This window comes from Mya arenaria, chromosome 4 (genome assembly GCF_026914265.1).
Source record: "Mya arenaria isolate MELC-2E11 chromosome 4, ASM2691426v1".
NCBI classification, from domain to species: domain Eukaryota; kingdom Metazoa; phylum Mollusca; class Bivalvia; order Myida; family Myidae; genus Mya; species Mya arenaria.
Genome location: NC_069125.1, coordinates 77,172,521 through 77,196,382, shown reverse-complemented (window position 1 = coordinate 77,196,382; position 23,862 = coordinate 77,172,521). Strand labels below are relative to the sequence as shown.

Genomic DNA, 23,862 nt, shown 5'->3' with positions numbered 1-23,862 from the left:
CAATAGTAAAATACATTAACTTACTTCCGTCACCCGGTGGCCGCTCGCACTGACCGCTAGTTGCGTTGTAGATAAAACCTTCACGACAGTCACACTTTCCGGTGGTAGAGTTGCAGACGACAGTTTCAGGCGGCAGGCAGATATCCTCGCACGTGCATGTGTCGTTGTAATACAGGTCTGCAGTACAGGCATGCTTTTCGAGTTAATATTTACATTCGTCGAGGATATGGAACTTATTTGCATACCGACTTGCGATCAATTCTTTGAGTGGAAAACATTGCTTATCACACATGAACACTAAGCAGGTGAATACAGTCTAATGTTGTTATTATGGCTAAAAAAGCATAACATTTCTATGACTTCGTTTTAAAACGTAAGCACACACAGACATTAAATGTAATGTATCTACAGTAACGTCTCGATCATGTCGAACAAAGCAGAAAAATTGATAGACTCTATTCGTACGTATACGTGTACTAGGGATCTACTTTTTGAGTACTACGAGTACGTCATTAAATTATGTATACTTTGGAACGGTATCAAGGGCATATGTAAATAAGTGATGTACATCATACAAGTCTGTCTCGGCTCGTGCTTGACGAACGTTAGTGACAAAAATTCTCGAGATAAACGTAATAGGCTTCAAAACCGACCTTTAATGGTTTTCTTAAAATACTAAAGTGGGTGGGAAAGTCAAAAAATAAATAAAAAGACATTCAAAATTTCATTACGATATAGTTTTGAGGTACGATTCTTTCCGAGTGTAAATTAAATGCATATTTTGCAACATGTTTTGTTGCAATAATGAATTGTACACATTCGACGAAGGAATACTTTTTCAGATAATTGTCGAACATCCGTTTGCTTATTTCCAGAAAGGTATTTCGGCAATGTGAATATGTTTTATGTTTAAATGTTCAATAGTATCAACAAAGTCTTGTGGCTTCATGATGATGTCATTTCAGATAAGAAAGAATTTCAATAAAATATTGAAAAAGGTGTCTACAATTCACTTCCTGGTTACTAAAACGCAAAAATAGAAGCAATCACCACACAGACACAAGACATTGTTAACCGGGAAGAGCAATTTTGGCACCTAGAGCCATTTCTAATTTTGTAACACTTTTGAATAACAAGAGCCGTCGTAAGACAGCGCGCTCGACTACGCCGCTTTGACTTAGAATACAATAACGATATATAATAATACCAAGTTTGGTCTCTTTATGTCAAACCTAACTAAAATTATTTGATACATAAGGTGACTTTGATGCTGCCCTCCCACCAGCCCGCCCAAACAATGACACAAGTCATTCAAATAACTCGATTTCCCATTATGAAAATGTGGTTAAGAATATACAAATATGCCTTTCAAAGGAAATTAAAAAAAAAAAAAATCAAGGGCCATAACTTGTATTTAGGCTTAAAACGGAGTTATGTTTCTTGTTGTAAGATGGTCGTATATAATTTTGAATTTTATTAAGTGCATTTAATGAACGGTATAGAAGTTTTTTTTATTAAAATCCCAACTTGCCCTAAACTTTTACTTGCCCAAAACTCAGGGGCCATAACTTGTATTAAGGGTATGGAGTTATGTAACCTCACTGGGTGATGGTCCTGAACAATTGTGTGAAGTATTAAGTCAATTGAATGAAGGGTATAGAAGTTATTAAACAATATCCCAACCTGCCCTAAAACTTTAACCTAAGTTCCATAGTCAATCAGGGGCCATAATTTGTATAAAAAGATAATATGGAGTTATCTAACCTCATTATGTGATGGCTCTGAACATCTGTGTGAAGTATTAAGTCAATTGAATGAATGGTATTGGAGTTTTAAGTGAAAATCCCAACTTGCCCTAAAATTTTAACCTGCCCTCAAACTTTAACCTAAGTCAATCAGGGGCCGTAACTTGTATTTAGGATAATATGGAGTTATGTAACCTCATTGTGGGATGGTCCTGAACAAATGTGTGAAGTATTAAGTTAATTGAACAAAGGATATAGAAGTTATTAATAAATACTCCAACTTGCCCTAAAACTTTAACCCAAGTTCCATAGTCAATCAAGGGCCATAATCTGTGTAAAGAATAATATGGAGTTATCTAACCTCATCATGTGATGGCCCTGAACAACTGCGTAAAGTATTAAGTCAATTGAATGTAGGGTATTGGACTTATAAGTGAAAATCCCAACTTGCCCTAAAACTTTAACCGGACGCCGACGCTGGGGCGATTAGTATAGCCCACCTATTCTTCGAATAGTCGAGCTAAAAATGCAAATGCAAATTCTCGGCTAAATTTCTAGAAAAAAAATCCAAAGCTCTTTAAAATACCTGTCCTTGTTTGAAAAATGTAAGTAATATGAACTAAGGCGCTGCCTCTACGGGCTTGAAGTGTTATTGCCGGACACTTTAAGTTTACTACATGAGTAAGTGAAACATACTAAGAGTAAAATGGAAACGTTTTTTTGTATATGTTAATAAAACTTTTTAAATAACAGCAGTTCTGTTGCTGTTAGCAATTTATTTAGTATATACGCAACAATCTTCAATAATAGTGTATACATTATATATAATGCATTACTATATATTTTATATGAAGTTTAGAGTTATTCTTCAACTTAAATAAAGCTACTATGCATTTGAGATCAAGTACACAAACGCATTTGAGGAATATGTTACAAACAGAAAATATATAAAAACAAGAGCTGTCACAGAGACAGCGCGCTCGACTATTCCGCCACTTTTCGGTGTATGGACTGAAAAGTTTTGGCGAAACATGCATTGATCACTGTTATATTAGATACCAATGCAAAACATGATGTGCTGAGATATTAACATAAATTGAATTTGAAAATATTTGAGGTGGTACGCAAACTTTAACGTAAATTCTAAGTAAAAAAGGGCATAATTATATCAAAATGCTCGATACAGTGACTTCCTCCTGTGTACAGGTTGGCGGCATGATGATGAACAAGCATGCGAAGTTTCAAAGCCAGATGTCAATGGACTTTGAAAATATTTGAGGTGGTACGCAAACTTCAACGTAAATTCTAAGTCGAAAAAGGGGCCTTATTCTGTCAAAATGTTTGATAGAGTTACCTCCTCCTGTGTACAGGTTTGGGACATGATGGTGAACAAGCGTGCTAAGTTTTAAAGCCAGATGTCAATGGACTTTGAAAATATTTGAGGTGGTACACAAACTTTAACGTAAATTCTAAGTCGAAAAGGGGGCATAATTTTGTCAAAATGCTTGATAGAGTTACCTCCTCCTGTGTACAGGTTGGGGGCATGATGGTGAACCAGTGTGCAAGGTTTCAAAGCCATATGTCAATGGACTTTGAAAATATTTGAGGTGGTACGCAAACTTTAACGTAAATTCTAAGTAGAAAAAGAGGCATAATTTTGTCAAAATGCTTGATAGAGTTACCTCCTTCTGTGTACAGGTTGGGGGCATGATGGTGAACAAGTGTGCAAAGTTTCAAAACCATATGTCAATGGACTTTGAAAATATTTGAAGTGGTACACAAACTTAAACATAAGTGGTTATGCTGACGCTGACGCCGACGCTCGGGTGACTAGGATAGCTATCCTTATTCTTCGAATAGTCGAGCTAAAAATGATCACATACCAATAATGTTGCACTGAAGTATATTACAAGCAGGGGTAATTATAATTTTAACTAGAATTGAATGGGCAAAAATCTATTTAAATATGATGGTAAAACATGGCAAAACATTCAATTAATTACTAATAATTATGATTGTATATGAACAATGTAGCCAAGAAGCTCTGGCAAATTGTCTGCAAAATATCTCAGTGAGAATACAGAATATATTCTTATTTGTTTGTTACAAAAACATTCATCCCACTTTAAACTTTAAAATAATTTGTGTTTGCAATGACAAATCTGACAAACATCATGTCTAATGATCAAAATTATCTAAATTTCAATTAATGAATATTGTAAACAGCTTTGCTAAAATCAGGTATAAACTAAAAGACCTGTGACAGTTAAATATGTAGCAACACATGTATTTTTTACAGATCACCAACAATGACCTTTTTGATAAAAAGGTTGTTGTTTTTTTACATCTGGTGGGAAATAAAATTGTATGAATAAATTAATGTTAAAAATTTCTAGACTTTTAAAGGTCAAATATGTTATGACCTCTTATGAGGTATATTCTAAATCAAGCATGAAAATAGTCAAAACCAATTGTTCATATCATGGGACTTTCTTAAAGACCAAGTATATTAAAGTTTAAACTTATCAAGGTGTAATTACAAACAAATTACTTCTAACCCTCACATAATGTTTAACCCAAAGGGTGATCTAAAAAGAAATGATAAATTGCAATTACAATCAACATTCAACAGAGCTGAAAATATATTCTAAATTTAGCACCTATATAGAATATACAATAAAAGTAATCAAGTCAGTGATATTGTTGGAACACACCCAAATAAGAACCCATTGAAAACTGTCAGATGAGCTCACTAAGCACTATTTCATATAATTTTTATATTTGTTGAGTGTACCAGCCAATAGAGCAAGACCAAATTTCAGTTCCAAAACCATTTATATATGAAAACAATTAAAATGATTATATTACATAATTTATACAGAATGATATCATGAGGCTATTAAATTATTCACATATGTTAATATGCACAAATTAAGGCTACAGTTATCTACAATTAATTAATACTCGTATAGATTTATCTGAAAAAATGCTTGCAATATGTACAGTGTCAAATTATGTTGATAAAATTCAGTGTTCTCAAAAGCACAATCAATGTTTACTGTACTGACAGCTGGATCTTAAATGTTTAACATACATATCAGTTCAACAACATACAGTGATCTTGGATTCATTGACAGTTTAAACACCATATTAAACTTACACCGAACTGATTTCTTCTTGAAAAAATCATGAATAAAAGAAACCGAACAAACCAGCAAAAACTGAAAGTATCTGGTTTTAAATGCTAAATATGGCACAAAATTAACAGAACAGAGTCTTGCAATTGTCTATACGTTGCTCAATTATTACATATTTGCTGTAAATGTCACATTTTGTATTATTTACACACAAACAAGTTAGACAGGGGTGACTAACATCTGCATTCTCTTGAAATATGGGATTCTGTGCTGCATCGAGTTTCAAATTGTTTGACCACTTCAGGCTGCTGGCACATCAGAATCTGCAAATAACATAAATGCAATGTTTTTAACAGAATACAAGTACTAACTACTACTGTGAAGGTATACCAGTTAACAATCATTTGAGGCATACAAAATTCTATATGTAGTCATAAATTTGATATAGTCACATAGTCATAGTGTAATTTGACGGATTCAAAGATCAAGACAAAATAGATGAAATATATAATGTTTGAATATTTTGCAATGAGTATTTAACAACTCCAAGGTAATTGACTACAAAGAAGCATTTTGTAGGAGTCAGAAATGCACTTGCTTAGAATCTCTTTTTAGTTGAAGACATTTTCCATTCTCTGGAGGTGGTATGGAATTCCAGACAGAACTATCTTGAACAGGATTTTTTGTCCATAAAGGTCCTCTAGAGGTTCAGCAACCAGGTGGCTATAAAAAAGAACCAATACATTTGTGCTTTTACAGAATGTTGAAATGTATTAAGAAGTATTGAGGGATAAGTCAAAAACCTGAAATTTATAAAAGAGCAACGCGAAGATAGATAAAACGTGAACAGTTTTCAAAATAAGTAATTTAATAAAAAAATAAAAACATGCATCTCAGATAAACTCACCTTAATAATTAAATCAGCTCTATTTGGTCTGCTTCCAAACCGGGAGTAGGATTTGTAACGGCTTCATTTGTTGTTGTTGTTGTTCCCTATAAACAAAATGGCGTCCAATGCTCGCTTGAAATCTTCATCAAATTCAGTGCAGCGTGAAATGCGGATTAATATATTCAACTTTGATTCTATAAACATTTAGTTTCAGCGATACTAAGTGATTTTGTCGGATGTAATAACTGCTTCAATGACATTTTTTTTTGCTTCATACTGTATTGCGTATAAGTAAACACGCTTTCCTATTAAATGAAGTACTATTTTTAACTCATATCCATATATGGAAGTTCCGATCTAAAAAGCACATGTACCTCGGTTGTTTCGGTAATGAATTTTCATTGGTTTACGGAGGTCAAACCCCGCCCAAAACATGTACAATTTGCCTGCCGGCGTGCACGCGCTTTATATGAACAATGTATGACAAGCTTTTCTGGTTCTCATTTTCATGGTTCAGTGGTGCCCAAATCTTTTCATACCTATCACTCCGGCAAAAAGAAGTAGTCCGTTGCATTTACGTACAAACCGTAAGAGGGCGTGTACAGACAAACGCTTCGCGTTTGTCTTCAAGCCCGCATTATACTTGCAAAAGACTCAATCTTAAAAAGACATAAAAGTTAAATGTTTGAAATAATTTGTGTTTTGACCTTCAAACCCATTTTCGCATCGTGAAGAATCTTTAAGACAAACTGAAACTTCTTCTGATTCGGGTAGCTACATATATAAATTCAAGCACTATAAGTATTTCACTGCCTCTATAGTATCGTTTATTACCCATACCTGGTCTCACACTACCTCCATAGTACCGTATATAACCCGTACCTGGTCTCACACTGCCTCAGCAGTACCGTATATTACCCGTACCTGGTCTGACACTGCCTCTATTGACATATATTACCCGTACCTGGCCTCACACTGCCTTTATAGTACCGTTTATTACCCGTACCTGGTCTCACACTGCCTCCATAGTACCGTATATTACCCGTACCTGGTCTCACACTGCGTCTTCAGTACCGTATATTACCCGTACCTGGTCTGACACTGCCTCTATTGACGTATATTACCCGTACCTGGTCTCACACTGCCTCCATAGTACCGTATATTACCCGTACCTGGTCTCACACTGCCTCTGCAGTACCGTATATTACCTGTACCTGGTCTGACACTGCCTCTATTGACGTATATTACCCGTACCTCGTCTCACACTGCCTCTATAGTACCGTATATTACTCGTACCTGGTCTCACACTGCCTCTATAGTACCGTATATTACCCGTACCCGGTCTCACACTGCCTCTATAGTACCGTTTATTACCCGTACCTGGTCTCACACTGCCTCTTCAGTACCGTATATTACCCGTACCTGGTCTGACACTGCCTCTATTGACGTATATTACCCGTACCTCGTCTCACACTGCCTCTATAGTTCTGTATATTACCTGTACCTGGTCACACACTGCCTCTATAGTACCGTATATTACCCGTACCTGGTCTGACACATTCTGTCCCGTTGTAGACAAAGCCAGTCAGACAGTCGCAGACGAACTCCGTGCCGTTAACCGAGCACTCGAGCGTATCCACGGGGGCACAAATGTCTCTGATAGACGGATCACACACCTCACTGTACGTCTTCTCTGGAAAATAATGTATTGACTGCTACCTAGATGTCACAACACAGCGCTCTTGTTTTCAATCTCCATATGTGAAACCACCGAATATTTTACCATGTACAATTTACAGTGACTACGAATATTCCGCCCACCGACTCCATTTGCAATACATATGTTGGAGGATCATTATTGCCCATTATTACATATACTACTTCATATAAATTAGTATTATTAAAGCTGACTTTTTTCAGAATATTTGTAAAACGCCTGTCTATTCTTTTGTGAACTTGTCTTCATTCAAAATTACAGTTTACATTTTATACTACGTAAGATTTTGATGAAAAACAATCTTATAAATCAAATATAAACAAATCCGCTGGTCAAGCCAGACATGTTCAAGTGTTCCGACATACAATGCTGGACTGCATACGTAGTACATGTTCCGACATACATTGGTGGACTACAAACGTGGTACACCTGTTCCGACATACATTGGTGAACCTCATACGTGGTACATGTTCCGACATACATTGTTGGACTTCATACGTGGTACACCTGTTCCGACATACATTGGTGGATTTCATACGTGGTGCACCTGTTCCGACATACATTGGTGAACCTCATACGTGGTACACCTGTTCCGACATACATTGGTGGACTTCATACGTGGTTCACCTGTTCCGACATACATTGGTGAACTACATACGTGGTACACCTGTTCCGACATACATTGGTGGACTTCATACGTGGTACACCTGTTCCGACATACATTGGTGGACCTCTTACGTGGTACACCTGTTCCGACATACATTGGTGGACTTCATACGTTGTGCACCTGTTCCGACATACATTGGTGGACTTCATACGTGGCACACCTGTTCCGACATACATTGGTGGACTTCATACGTGGTACATGTTCCGACATACATTGGTGGACTTCATACGTGGTACACCTGTTCCGGCATACATTGGTGGACTACATACGTGGTACACATGTTCCAGTACACATGTTCCGGCATACATCGGTGGACTACTTATGTGGAACACATGTTCCGGCATACATTCGGTGAACTACTTACGTGGTACACATGTTCCACCGCAATTGTCCTGGATGTCGATAACGAAGCCGTCTGTGCACCAGCACACGTTATTGCAGAACTCTTTCTGTTCCGACAGCACGCCACACGCTGCGTTAGGGTCTGCGCACTGGTCCGTCCCGTTAAGCACCGGGTCACAATCCGCTCCAAGTATCGGCCCTGCGAGTAAAATGTCATACGTAGTGATACATTCACTACTAACCAGTAGTATACTGTCCTACCTCGCAAAAACGGTCTCCTGGGTATTCCTGACATATTTCTTAGCTTTATACCTGTACACATTCTGGCTAAACTAACTACTGCAGGAGTTTATCAAAAAATAGTCTATACATAACGTTCGTTTTACACACTGTACTTTCTGATTCCGTATCACGCAATGTCGTAATGCATATACGCAAATAAACTTCCGCATAACTTCAATCAACAAAAGCGGCCTAGCCGCGAAAAGAAAGAGGATAGAGGTTTGAATTTTAAACTTTTTAAAGAAACAAATGCTATTTATATTAAAACAAAATATTGGAATAAAGAACTAGGGTAATATGCTGTTGTTTGTTTTTTAACAGCTCCCTTTGCTTGCGTAGATATACATCGTACTCGACATCCTCGTGTCACATGGAATTCGAAGTGATACAATACCACCGATCGATCGACCAACATAATAGTCCCTTTTTATTTCATAGCTGGTACATTTCCATCTAGAAAAGCATATGATTAAAAACCCATGTGTGGCCATCCTTATTATCTAGTTCTTATTATACACTGTGTCACATAAAAGCTAAGTGCCCGTATGTAAATCTACTTTCGCAATACCACTAATGGTCGCTTGCACCAAATATATATTTTGATATTTAGAATAGCCAATCAAGTTCAATTTCAGGAAATACATATTTGGTTTTAAAAGTAAATAACGGGAGAGTCGTCAAATTATAAATCAAGCATATTAACTTCTGAAACTCCCTAGAATTGGTCCAAGCAATAAATGTAAGGACCACAAGTGTATCCCGCTCAATGTCCTCTCGTACATCATAAACGATGGACAACTATTACATAATTTGCACATCTGGAGGGGCCATAAACCAATATCGCGCATTCCAATACACCAGTCCAAATTAAATGTTAAAAAAGATTAAGATTGACATTGCTAATTCTTGAATGGAAAAGTGCATTTAAAATACGTGTAATTAACTTTCAGTTTCCCTGGATTTAAGTTAATCAGATAATTTGAAAATTGAAATACATGTTTTTTGTTGTTTTTTTTAATACTGATAGACAAATATATATATATATATATATATATATATATATATATATATATATATATATATATATATATATATATATATATACCATATATCTCTCACTTTTTGTATCGTGGGTTTTTTAATAATATATATATACTATACATTAATACTTAAACTGTGTTAAATGTATTCTTGGTGAGTTGCCTCAAATAACAAAATATTATATTATGTTATGAAATACATTTTAATCGATAAAGCCGAGGATTGTAGAGACAAAATGTGGCAGTGTATACTTACTGCAAATACCGTCTTCCCGCACGTAGTTGTCCTTACACTGACACGTGCCGTTCACCGCGCACTCCGAGAACAGCGTCGTGCACGTGTCGGGATTGACGTCACATATGTCGTCCAGTATACCTTCCACTGAAAAATGTTCAAATTTATGTGAGAGTGCATTTAAGACTCACAAAACTTTTGTTGATGCGAAAAAAACACCGAATATCTTTCATGAAATAGTTATATAACAATAGTATTTCTTTTTGACTGTTGTCCATTATTTCTTGTTTATATTTGAATGATATGCTCAAATGATATAAATCAAAGTACTGAGAGTACTGCAGGCCACTATTGGCATAATGAGGCTGTACTTTTTCATGACACATGGAGAGGCAGATTGGGAAGACGGTATAGTACTAACAAGCGCACAAAGAACATTGCATTTCATCCTCAACAACTATGAAATTATATAAACAAGTTAAATGTACAAAATGGTCAAGAACCGCTTATTTGTTAAAAAATTGACAAAGGGGCATAACCCAACTGTAGTTTATAGTCCCAGTGAACTCCCTTTTCGCCAAGCCGGTGACCCAAACAATTAACGATAAAAAACATTTTGTCATTGTTCTGTACGTTGTTTGTCTTTAGTACAGTATATGTTTCGCCATAGCACTGTGCCTTTAAACAAGGTGTTTGTAATTGTTTGGCTACAGGATATGTCCTTGAAGTTCCATTGTAATACATATGCAAAAAGCTACAGAAACAAGCCCAATAGTATTTTTTTTAACATAAACTGGGCAAACGCTAAAGATATAGAACATAAAATCACAAACAAGAAACACAGAACAGCAAAAAACTCCACAAACATCACAGTGCATACATACTATATATAATATATATATATATAAATAGGTATGTTTATCAAGAATTGTTAGGTACCGCCTTGGAACGGTCAGTAAAATGTAAATTTACTGGGGGGTTAAACCAGTTTATGTGCACAAATTTTCGCTATTATATTACCATTATATTGGCCACTTGAAACAGGAACCGAAATACTATAGTCAAATAAGGTAAGGAGTGAATTTGAAATGTGGCAAGGTTATATCAATTGGAAAAGATTCAAAACTCGAAAGCTACTGATATGATCAAGCTGCTCATTGAATTGCATTCACGATGGAGTCACATAAATACTGTTGCAACTTTTTGTAAGAGTAGGAAGAAAAATTGTAACGTAAAAAAGTCGACAAGGTTAATTTAGCAAAACCCTGAACATTGAAAAGGCTCGAGTTTGAAGCTTAAACCTTATAATAACACGTTATAGTGGTGTTTGTGTTTTACACGCTGAAAAATGATGGAATAAAGGCCACTTCCCTTTTGGTTCGTGTTAAAATCGCTATGCATGCGTATTCATATCCAAAGTTCGAAGTATTAACATTTAGCTTTTAACATTTTGTTCATACAAATTTTATAACGTGTTTTCCTTACGTCATGATATTATCCGCAAATTCCGCCGTTCTTACCTTTACCAGACCCACCATGTTGAGACGTTTTGACACAGTAACATGGTCATCAATATTATACTGGATGCCGAATATTCAATAAACACAAGCAAATGACCATGCTCATATGTACTGTAACCAGTCGATATAACTATGTTTATTGTCTTCCTTACATGATCAGTATAGCACATTTAATTATCTTTAATTTTAGTGCATTCTTTAGTATATTAAAGACCACATTCACAAGAAAGTAAAGCTTCGAAGAAATTCACGAGTCTTACCACAAATGTAGTTGACCTCGGTGAGCGGATACGCACAGAGGCACGTTCCATTAACGCAGACAAGATCCAGAGAACTATCGCAGGAGTCTGGCACTGCCCGACACACCTCGTAGATCTCCGAGCCGACTGCAAAGTGTAAAGAAATCATCAATTTTCTTTCTGTTAACCAGATGATGAGGTACGTTATAAAACATTAGAATTATTATAATAAATATATTTACACCTCTTCCATTCCTTATATGAACTGCCTTTCGGCAATTGGGCTTATCATTCGATGAATGCAGCATCTTCGGATATGTTCGGATCGCAATTCATCGCATAACAATATACATGGGCATTGTTGATCTTGTTATTGTTTGAATTGTGTCTGCGGGTCCCGTAAAATATAAATCAACATTTTAGAAAGTGTTAATTTATCATATGTTAAATGTATTGTTGCCATAAGTGTTTCAATTTTACGTTTAAAAGTGATTTCAAGTGGTTATTTTTTTCCGCGTTATTGTAACGTCATTTGATAAACTGTTTCCGGTTACAGTCGGGTCGATCTATTTACAGAATGGGTAAGAAAGGATTACTGAAAGTTTTCCTTAAATGAAATAAAGAGATTTTTAACAATTCTTGAATGAAATAATGAACTATTGGTGTAAGTACATGTATGAGGAATGAATTGCGGTATTGATGTCATTATCGGGGATATGAACGCAATTGGGCTGGTCAAAGTATACGCGTGGACTCCACACACCAGCCCAATTGCGTTCAAACCCCTATGATGACATTATATTATTTCCTGCGATTAGAATTGTAAAAAAGTAAAATCACACCGCCTACAGCCTTTCTCCGCTTTCAACGCTATTATTATAAGTAGTGATTGCTTGGTTCATTGCAATACGGACACTAGTGTACGGGATTTACGTGATGCTTTTATATGGGACATATTACTGTAAACACTCTATTTAGAGATTTATCCATGAATTTTAATCGTTAAGAAGAGTAAATATTTTTATGGAATAATTCAAAGTCAAGACATGACACATGTAATCTCTGATAGTGCAATGACAGCAAGCTTTACTATACCAACGCTCTGACCCTGGTGGGAACATCTTCAAGGCCAGGGACTATGGGTAATTCCTTGGGTTGGATGTAGGCAACCAAATATGCAGTTCGTTCTAATCCCAAGGGTCTATCTTTTGAAAAACAACCTGTTTTGTTTCAGCTAAGATAGCCATGCAGTGTTGGTGGTCCGCAGTGAATTAACAATGTCCTTGCTACCCGAATTCTCCTTTCAATCATTTTTTTAAAATTTAAATGAGATGGAAAGAAGAGCTGATCGGATTTATGAGCAGGTTGTTGATGCCACCATGACTAGTGAACATTCTTAGGTACATCGAAAGTATTTTGCCGTGTTTTCTTCTGTAACCGTTATTTGGCACAAATGAGAAACACTTAAAGCTTCTAAATTCCAGACCAATATGGAAGGCTAAAAGGGTAAATATTCCATTCCAGTGTATGTAATGATCGTTGGCCATTTCGTTGTGCGAAAACTGTCTTTTTATTTGCTATATGCCAGACAATCACGCCTTTATTATAATATTTACTGTTTGTTGTTACATCTTATTTTGCCATTTTAAGCACATTTAAGAAAACCAATATTTCTCATACATGCAATTTATATTTGAACTCCATTTACCGATTTGGTAAACTTTATTTGATACTACTGTTATTTATGTTTTCTAAAATGTGTCGCTATTTCAACTGATATGAGTGATATTCCTTTGATTATTTAAAGTGACAAGTGCAATATGCTTCGTTCTGAATTCTATTACGCTTTACTCTTTATGTCATTCCGCGAACTTTCGGCTATAATTTATTTGCAAGCACTGTCAATTCACGATATAATCATAAGTACCCGTGTAACATGTCGGTTGGTGGTGTTCATTATGGTGATTACTTTGTCTATTAATGACTATAAGCAACACATCACTCGACACAATAATAAACATTATCAACACCACCTCATGAATCGTTAATCAATATTATCGAGACCACCACAAGAATTACTAATCGGCTTAGTTAGTGTGTTGATTATAAACCTTATTCCTGGGTTTGATAAAATGAATAGTGAAATGGAATAGAATAACACACTTTTACAGCATTTATGTAAACACACTATTCTATGACACATGTACTATATGTTAGCATCTATGTACTCACAACAGCCATCGCCCATAAACTCGAGGTCCACCTCACAAAGGCAGGTCCCGTTAACGCACTCGCCATTTGCATATGTGCACGTGTCCACCCCACTCTCATCCGGTGGGCACGCGTCCAAGTACATAGTACCATCTACAACATTGATACTTCATGTGTGGTGTACAGGGGTCAGGAGGCCCTGATAACGAACAGTCTCAAGTCTAAGTTCAGACTCAAGTGGCAAAACTGCAAATTTCAATGTTTCTTTCTTCTAGTTGAGTTTTGATGATGAAATGTACTCATTGTTTTACTATTGAAACACATTTATTTATATGAAACTGATTTAGTAAAAGTGCTTTTTGTGTCTGAGATTAGACTTGGACTTGGGCTTTTTGTAAGGATGCCTTTAGAACTGACATTGCTAAAACTGACAAAGCGAAATATATAAATACAAGTTTATGTTGTCGAATGTTGTATATATCCGGGCAATCACAGTGCAAAGGTTGGTTTATGTTGTCGAATGTTGTATACATCCGGGCAATCACAGTGCAAAGGTTGGTTTATGTTGTCGAATGTTGTATACATCCGGGCAATCACAGTGCAAAGGTTGGTTTATGTTGTCGAATGCTGTATACATCCGGGCAATCACAGTGCAAAGGTTGGTTTATGTTGTCGAATGCTGTATACATCCGGGCAATCACAGTGCAAAGGTTGGTTTATGTTGTCGAATGTTGTATACATCCGGGCAATCACAGTGCAAAGGTTGGTTTATGTTGTCGAATGTTGTATACATCCGGGCAATCACAGTGCAAAGGTTGGTTTAAGAACAAACACATACACTGTTTTAATACTTCATTTTTATTTAGTTTTTAGTTTCAATATTTAGCAAGCATAATGCATACACCCTTTGCAACAGGATGTAATAAGGACTCAAGGATAAAACGATTTGCATTTATCTACAAAATGAATATGTGTTGGCGCCAAAATATTTCAGACTTCCGAATTAACATTGGTTTTGTGGATTCGCGTTGAATTCTTCTACTTAAAGAAATAAATTAGGAAGTTATTATTAATTCAGCTTTCTTCCAGAAACCACAATTCATTGTTGATTAGGTCGACTTTTGTTTTGTCATAACACATTACTTTATCACCAACACATTTTAGTCCACCTAAATGCCCGTCAACGAGTCTTTTGACGATTTTTTATTATGGCAGACTTGTGGATACATAAGAAATGTAAAAAAAAGTATCCCTGATCGCTCATTATTGTAGCTACAACACAATTTAACACTATAACTTTTGGCTCTCCGCACTCACTTGTATACGGTGTAAGGCTTTCCGCACTCACTTGTATACGGTGTAAGGCTTTCCGCACTCACTTGTATACGGTGTAAGGCTCTCCGCACTCACTTGTATACGGTGTAAGGCTCTCCGCACTCACTTGTATACGGTGTAAGGCTTTCCGCACTCAATTGTATACGTTGTAAGGCTTTCCGCACTCACTTGTATACGGTGTAAGGATCTCCGCACTCACTTGTATACGGTGTAAGGCTCTCCGCACTCACTTGTATACGGTGTAAGGCTTTCCGCACTCACTTGTATACGGTGTAAGGCTCTCCGCACTCACTTGTATACGGTGTAAGGCTTTCCGCACTCACTTGTATACGGTGTAAGGCTTTCCGCACTCACTTGTATACGGTGTAAGGCTTTCCGCACTCACTTGTATACGGTGTAAGGCTTTCCGCACTCATTTGTATACGGTGTAAGGCTCTTAAAGGGTTGATGCAATGCAATTTAACGAATAAATAAGCTCTTAGCCTTCTGGTTTTCGACATGATCGTATTAATGTACCCACATATACAGCTGTCACATTTTCCGTCCACCCGTCCGTCCGCAGGTCCGTTCGTCTATCATCCCATGCGTAGGCCACAATATCGTTTGTTAAAATCACATTGAACATTGTGATGAAACTTAACAGGAATGTTAAGCAACAAGTGAGGAATGAAACACGAAATGCTAAAAATATATTTAAGTTATGGTCCATCAAATGATAATATTTACATTCGCTTAGTCTTTTGTAAAGAAAAACTTTCTAGCACACCGGATTGGCATTTCTAGCACACCGGATAGGCATTTCTAGCACACCGGATAGGCATTTCCGGTGATTTCAACCGTGCTGGAAAATTATTTCTGGCACCCCCATGCCAGATGAGTCACGCGCTGTGACGTTATACTTTTTATTTCGTTTATTTTACACCTTAATAACCATAATTATGTGATTTCCATAGTTGAGCTCCATAAATATTAACTTTGCAAAAAACATACCTTCAAAACAAAACAGAATAACCCTTTAAAAAACTGATACTGGAGGAACTTTTTGACGTATGCAGTGAATAAAAATAACTGCGCGTCATGACGTACGTAAACATCCTCCCAAGCGCTTTTGGTGAAATGTACAAAATGCGCTTTTCTATTTAATATACTACACAAACATGTAATTTAAGGTATGCTAGAAAATATATCAATCGTTTGTGTCCGGTCTGGATAGAAAAATCCGTCCGTCGAGCACGCTGCGTAGCCAGTAATTCGGCAAGCGTCGTAACCTGGCAACGCAGGTGCCCTCGGGTCAGATTTTTCTATCCGGACCGGAAACACATAACAATTATTATTATTTTGGTAAATTCAGCCGTGCTGGAAAATTCTTTCTCCCACCTCAGATAGGTTGATCTAAAAATTTAACCGTGCTAGAAATTCTTATCTTGCCCACGGGCGAAATAAAACAAGTATGGAACTCCTTTTAAATGGTCATCAAATTGTAATTACCTCCCTTGTTGAAGACTGTCGTCTGTAACATCATAGAAACCTTGTCTTGTGGAAATATTTAGAATGCTAACTAATTATTTCTCGCTTTAAATGTCGCCATAATAAAGTTTTCACGCACCTTTTAAGATATAATGCTTCATTCTCTTCAGAACTATTTAAAGACCGATTTGACTACAGTCGAACCTCGCGATGTCGACGTCGGATAAGTCGACTTTCCGGTTATGTCGACTTTTTTTCCGGTCCCGAATTTATTCCTTCTTATTCTATATAAAATAAATCTGTTTGTGTCGATTTTTTATCTCGACTTTTTCGCTATGTCGACCTCGTTTTTCAGTCCCAGTGGTCGAATTTCACACATTTCCTATGTTCTTTATATCAAACTGTAGATTGAGACGTAGGTGTGAAAATATTCATGACGGTTTGCGGCATGTCGCAAGATACCGTGCGTGTCAATATAACAAACTGTCATAATTGAGGGATACAAAATGTAATTGGTAAGTGCGATTAATTAAAGTTGTTTGTTTATGTATTTAATTAAAGAGACATTTATTGCTCAAGCTCTTTGGTATTGTATAAAACATGAACATTTTATTGATTAGATATCAATCCCGAATGGGATCAGAAAGAATAACTTCAAAATGTCAAATGTTAGTTCCACTGCTCTGGTCGACCAATTCAGAGAAAGACCCGGTATAAAATCTTACAATGTACAAATATATGCAATTGTGGTTTTATATGTGTTTTGTGTGATCCATAAACGCAAAAGAAATGAATTTGACACAAATAATTCTTCTTTTGTTTCACTTTATTTTTCAATAATAAGTTTGCTGTTTTCACGACGAAAATATTTAACTAGACCGTTCAATTGTGGATGTAAAACATCGGAAATCCAACTCAAAAGTGTTGGGATTGGTGATAATTTTTTGTAATTTGGATGAGTCGACTTTTCGTTATCTCGACTTTTTTCACTAGGTCCCGAAAAAGTCGACATAACCAAAAATACATTTTAACTTAATTTTGTTTAACTGGGGTGGGAGAAAAAGCATCTACTATAGCCGATCGTGTAAGATAGGTTCATTCCAACCCTCGCGCAGGGTGTTTTGTGGAAAACTCGATAAATCTCGTTTCCGCAAACGACCATACGCTCGGGTCGGGATGAACCTATCTTACACTCAAGGTATTATGACGGCATTGTTTATATCAAAATTGCTCCAATCGGATAAGTGCGACATCATATAATCAATTATATACGACGGTACAAAAAGCAATTCCTTTTTATTATATACCTATAAATATTCCTTTAAAAAAATGCATTTTTAACTGAAAAATACAAATGATCGGACAAAAAATCCCGTATCACACTCTGTTGTTTTCTGCTTCCGTATCACACACTAGACCGGGACTTCTTTTTTAATCGTACATGTTCGGTAATTTCTGCCATTCCGATTCTATTTTTAAATTGACCGGGTTTACTTTACAAATCGTTAAAATAGTATTATTGTTCAGTTGTATATGACAGCAATTCTTAATAAAGTAAAGAAATGTTAAGCAATAAAACGTTTGCAGTACCGGCTCGATCGGCTGATATCTCCACTCAAATCCAATTCAGTATCGCAAACCACATGTCCGAAGAAATTTCCACAAACACTTCAAAATGCTCGCCTACTCAACTGTTAAATCACTATCAACCAATATGACAGATCGCCACAGAAAAAAACAAACGTAGACGGATTCGTGTTATCGATCGTGACAGTGATTGAGTACCCGTAAAGTTATTAGTTCCCTGAATAAAACTCACATTTACAAGTTCAACAGTTCAACTCGACAATCGTTTACTTTTAAAAATGTCGCGCGTTTACTTTTGATTTAGTCAATTCATAAGTGACGTTACACAATGTCGTTTGTTGTTTTTATTCAGAAAGAGTTTAAAAGTATATAATGAAAGGAACCATGGTGTTGTATCACTTCGAGTTGCTTGTGGAATAATCCGTTTCACACGAGACCAAACCTTGGTGTTGTGATACAACACCACGGATCAACAGACTAACATAATATTCCCTTTATACAAATGTATCTTTTCTGTTAAACTTCTTGTGAAACAATTACTCAATTGAAGAAAATACTGCCTATGTTTTATCACAATTTTAAGGAATACTTCTTGTTGCATTTATGCCGTAATTAATCTCGTGGTATACACACACTCGTGATAGTAGAATATATTTATATTAAAAAAAATATGTTACGTCTCCCAACACTTTAATTGATATACGCAGCGCGCAGAATAGATAAGGTACAACAGTTTTAAATGCATCTCTTACAAAAACCCATCAAATGATTATCATATGAACACATGTTCATGTTTGGTTAAAAAAACACGGAACACGGTCTGCAACAGAACTTCTGATGTTTGATATAAACCTGTTTCCTAATTTAAGTTTTAAAATCCCAATAATAACTACAAAACATAGAAAGTACTATTAATCTAAATTAAACATGTATAAGTGCGTCTCTGAAAACAGTAACAAATGTAATACTTACAGCAGTTTCCGTAAACAATAGCCGGTAGGTCTTCTGGACATGAACAACGGAATTTATTATCGATCGAGTCTAAGAGACACTCAGATCTATCGCCAATGCAAGAATTCAGAGTATCATTGTTGCAAGGATCACATAGATCGTTACCATCTAAAATATAAAGAAAGGAGTGTTACTTTTGAAATAATGACCACTGCAATGGCTAAAATAAACGGTATTCAAAGCAATGATGTGTTCGAAAAATGAAACAGTGCATGTTCTTATCATCTGCTGATACTCTATATCTCATCATAGGTATGGTACCGATTCTAGCGACTTCTCTCGAACGGTACTAAACGAGAAACTAAAAACAAAATCGTTTTGAATTTTAGGTGTATACAATAAAGAAATAATAATTGAAACTCACAACAACCAGTGCCATCATAGTCCAGACCTTCCACACAACCGCAAGTCCCGTTGATGCACTGCGCGTTAGCATACGTGCAGATATCGGCGTTCGAAGAATCGGGTGGGCATGGATCACTATAGTTCGTTCCATCTGTATATTAGATACAAGGCGTACTAATCAATACCAGTTAAACCTGTTTCCGAAAGATAATTAGGCATCACATGTGGAAAATGTTTAATATTGATGCAACATTTATTTCCAATGTCAATACCTTAAATATGCGTTATACCTAAGATTATTGATATTCAAAACTTACAACAGTTGCCAGCTACTAGTATAGCAAACTCAGGAGGACATGAACAGCGGAATATTGAGTTTTCTTTGTCCAACAAGCACTCTACCCTATCGCCAGAACATGTGTTAATGGAACCATTAGTGCAGGTCTCACAAACATCGTCGCCATCTGCAAAATATTTAAACACAAAAATAGATCAATACCGATTCATGAACAAATGAGGAAACATAGCATTATTCACTAGATATTGTAATTTAACTCACAACAACCGTCGCCTTCAAACTGTAACCCCTCTTCACATCCGCAAGTCCCATTGATGCATTTCGCATTATCATATGAACACGTATTCACGCTTGGATCAAGCGGACACGGATCGCTGTAGTTAGTGCCATCTGCAATTGAAACAGTCTTGTTCAATATGAACTTGTTTTCTCATTAATTTTCAAAATCCCAATCATTACTACAAAACATAGAAAGTACTATTAATCTACGTTAAACATATATAAGTGCGTCTCTAAAAACAGTAACAAATGTAATACTTACAGCAGTTTCCGTAAACAATAGCCGGTAGGTCTTCTGGACATGAACAACGGAATTTATTATCGATCGAGTCTAAGAGACACTCAGATCTATCGCCAATGCAAGAATTCAGAGTATCATTGTTGCAAGGATCACATAGATCGTTACCATCTAAAATATAAAGAAAGGAGTGTTACTTTTGAAATAATGACCACTGCAATGGCTAAAATGAACGGTATTCAAAGCAATGATGTGTTCGAAAAATGAAACAGTACATGTTATTATCATCTGCTGATACTCTATATCTCATCATAGGTATGGTACCGATTCTAGCGACTTCTCTCGAACGGTACTAAACGAGAAACTAAAAACAAAATCGTCTTGAATTTTAGGTGTATACAATAAAGAAATAATAATTGAAACTCACAACAACCAGTGCCATCATAGTCCAGACCTTCCACACAACCGCAAGTCCCGTTGATGCACTGCGCGTTAGCATACGTGCAGATATCGGCGTTCGAAGAATCGGGTGGGCATGGATCACTATAGTTCGTTCCATCTGTATATTAGATACAAGGCGTACTAATCAATACCAGTTAAACCTGTTTCCGAAAGATAATTAGGCATCACATGTGGAAAATGTTTAATATTGATGCAACATTTATTTCCAATGTCAATACCTTAAATATGCGTTATACCTAAGATTATTGATATTCAAAACTTACAACAGTTGCCAGCTACTAGTATAGCAAACTCAGGAGGACATGAACAGCGGAATATTGAGTTTTCTTTGTCCAACAAGCACTCTACCCTATCGCCAGAACATGTGTTAATGGAACCATTAGTGCAGGTCTCACAAACATCGTCGCCATCTGCAAAATATTTAAACACAAAAATAGATCAATACCGATTCATGAACAAATGAGGAAACATAGCATTATTCACTAGATATTGTAATTTAACTCACAACAACCGTCGCCTTCAAACTGTAACCCCTCTTCACATCCGCAAGTCCCATTGATGCATTTCGCATTATCATATGAACACGTATTCACGCTTGGATCAAGCGGACACGGATCGCTGTAGTTAGTGCCATCTGCAATTGAAACAGTCTTGTTCAATATGAACTTGTTTTCTCATTAATGTTCAAAATCCCAATCATTACTACAAAACATAGAAAGTACTATTAATCTACGTTAAACATATATAAGTGCGTCTCTGAAAACAGTAACTAATGTTATACTTACAGCAGTTTCCGTAAACAATAGCCGGTAGGTCTTCTGGACATGAACAACGGAATTTATTATCGATCGAGTCTAAGAGACACTCAGATCTTTCACCAATGCAAGAATTCAGAGTATCATTGTTGCAAGGATCACATAGATCGTTACCATCTAAAATATAAAGAAAGGAGTGTTACTTTTGAAATAATGACCACTGCAATGGCTAAAATGAAAGGTATTCAAGGTAATGATGTGTTCGAAAAATGAAACAGTACATGTTCTTATCATCTGGTGATACTCTATATCTCATCATAGGTATGGTACCGATTCTAGCGACTTCTCTCAAACGGTACTAAACGAGAAACTAAAAACAAAATCGTTTTGAATTTTAGGTGTATACAATAAAGAAATAATAATTGAAACTCACAACAACCAGTGCCATCATAGTCCAGACCTTCCACACAACCGCAAGTCCCGTTGATGCACTGCGCGTTAGCATACGTGCAGATATCGGCGTTCAAAGAATCGGGTGGGCATGGATCACTATAGTTCGTTCCATCTGTATATTAGATACAAGGCGTACTAATCAATACCAGTTAAACCTGTTTCCGAAAGATAATTAGGCATCACATGTGGAAAATGTTTAATATTGATGCAACATTTATTTCCAATGTCAATACCTTAAATATGCGTTATACCTAAGATTATTGATATTCAAAACTTACAACAGTTGCCAGCTACTAGTATAGCAAACTCAGGAGGACATGAACAGCGGAATATTGAGTTTTCTTTGTCCAACAAGCACTCTACCCTATCGCCAGAACATGTGTTAATGGAACCATTAGTGCAGGTCTCACAAACATCGTCGCCATCTGCAAAATATTTAAACACAAAAATAGATCAATACCGATTCATGAACAAATGAGGAAACATAGCATTATTCACTAGATATTGTAATTTAACTCACAACAACCGTCGCCTTCAAACTGTAACCCCTCTTCACATCCGCAAGTCCCATTGATGCATTTCGCATTATCATATGAACACGTATTCACGCTTGGATCAAGCGGACACGGATCGCTGTAGTTAGTGCCATCTGCAATTGAAACAGTCTTGTTCAATATGAACTTGTTTTCTCATTAATTTTCAAAATCCCAATCATTACTACAAAACATAGAAAGTACTATTAATCTACGTTAAACATATATAAGTGCGTCTCTGAAAACAGTAAACTAATGTTATACTTACAGCAGTTTCCGTAAACAATAGCCGGTAGGTCTTCTGGACATGAACAACGGAATTTATTATCGATCGAGTCTAAGAGACACTCAGATCTATCGCCAATGCAAGAATTCAGAGTATCATTGTTGCAAGGATCACATAGATCGTTACCATCTAAAATATAAAGAAAGGAGTGTTACTTTTGAAATAATGACCACTGCAATGGCTAAAATGAACGGTATTCAAAGCAATGATGTGTTCGAAAAATGAAACAGTACATGTTCTTATCATCTAGTGATACTCTATATCTCATCATAGGTATGGTACCGATTCTAGCGACTTCTCTCGAACGGTACTAAACGAGAAACTAAAAACAAAATCGTTTTGAATTTTAGGTGTATACAATAAAGAAATAATAATTGAAACTCACAACAACCAGTGCCATCATAGTCCAGACCTTCCACACAACCGCAAGTCCCGTTGATGCACTGCGCGTTAGCATACGTGCAGATATCGGCGTTCGAAGAATCGGGTGGGCATGGATCACTATAGTTCGTTCCATCTGTATATTAGATACAAGGCGTACTAATCAATACCAGTTAAACCTGTTTCCGAAAGATAATTAGGCATCACATGTGGAAAATGTTTAATATTGATGCAACATTTATTTCCAATGTCAATACCTTAAATATGCGTTATACCTAAGATTATTGATATTCAAAACTTACAACAGTTGCCAGCTACTAGTATAGCAAACTCAGGAGGACATGAACAGCGGAATATTGAGTTTTCTTTGTCCAACAAGCACTCTACCCTATCGCCAGAACATGTGTT

The 23,862-nt window shown here is 36.3% G+C and overlaps 1 protein-coding gene across 1 annotated transcript in view; it reads right to left on the bottom strand.

The window, feature by feature from the left end:
* The window catches only part of LOC128231087 (fibrillin-2-like), a 54,373-nt gene that overhangs the window by 531 nt on the left and 29,980 nt on the right, over positions 1 to 23,862 (bottom strand). The window contains exons 42-54 of the mRNA XM_052943507.1: positions 23,459 to 23,590; positions 22,775 to 22,903; positions 22,235 to 22,366; positions 21,552 to 21,680; positions 21,012 to 21,143; positions 20,329 to 20,457; positions 19,789 to 19,920; positions 14,046 to 14,177; positions 11,835 to 11,960; positions 10,076 to 10,201; positions 8,520 to 8,696; positions 7,318 to 7,464; positions 25 to 177 (exon numbers count right to left, since the gene is read on the bottom strand). Coding sequence (XP_052799467.1) covers positions 25 to 177; positions 7,318 to 7,464; positions 8,520 to 8,696; positions 10,076 to 10,201; positions 11,835 to 11,960; positions 14,046 to 14,177; positions 19,789 to 19,920; positions 20,329 to 20,457; positions 21,012 to 21,143; positions 21,552 to 21,680; positions 22,235 to 22,366; positions 22,775 to 22,903; positions 23,459 to 23,590 — 1,776 coding nt within the window. The remainder of the gene's footprint in view (positions 1 to 24; positions 178 to 7,317; positions 7,465 to 8,519; positions 8,697 to 10,075; positions 10,202 to 11,834; positions 11,961 to 14,045; positions 14,178 to 19,788; positions 19,921 to 20,328; positions 20,458 to 21,011; positions 21,144 to 21,551; positions 21,681 to 22,234; positions 22,367 to 22,774; positions 22,904 to 23,458; positions 23,591 to 23,862) is intronic.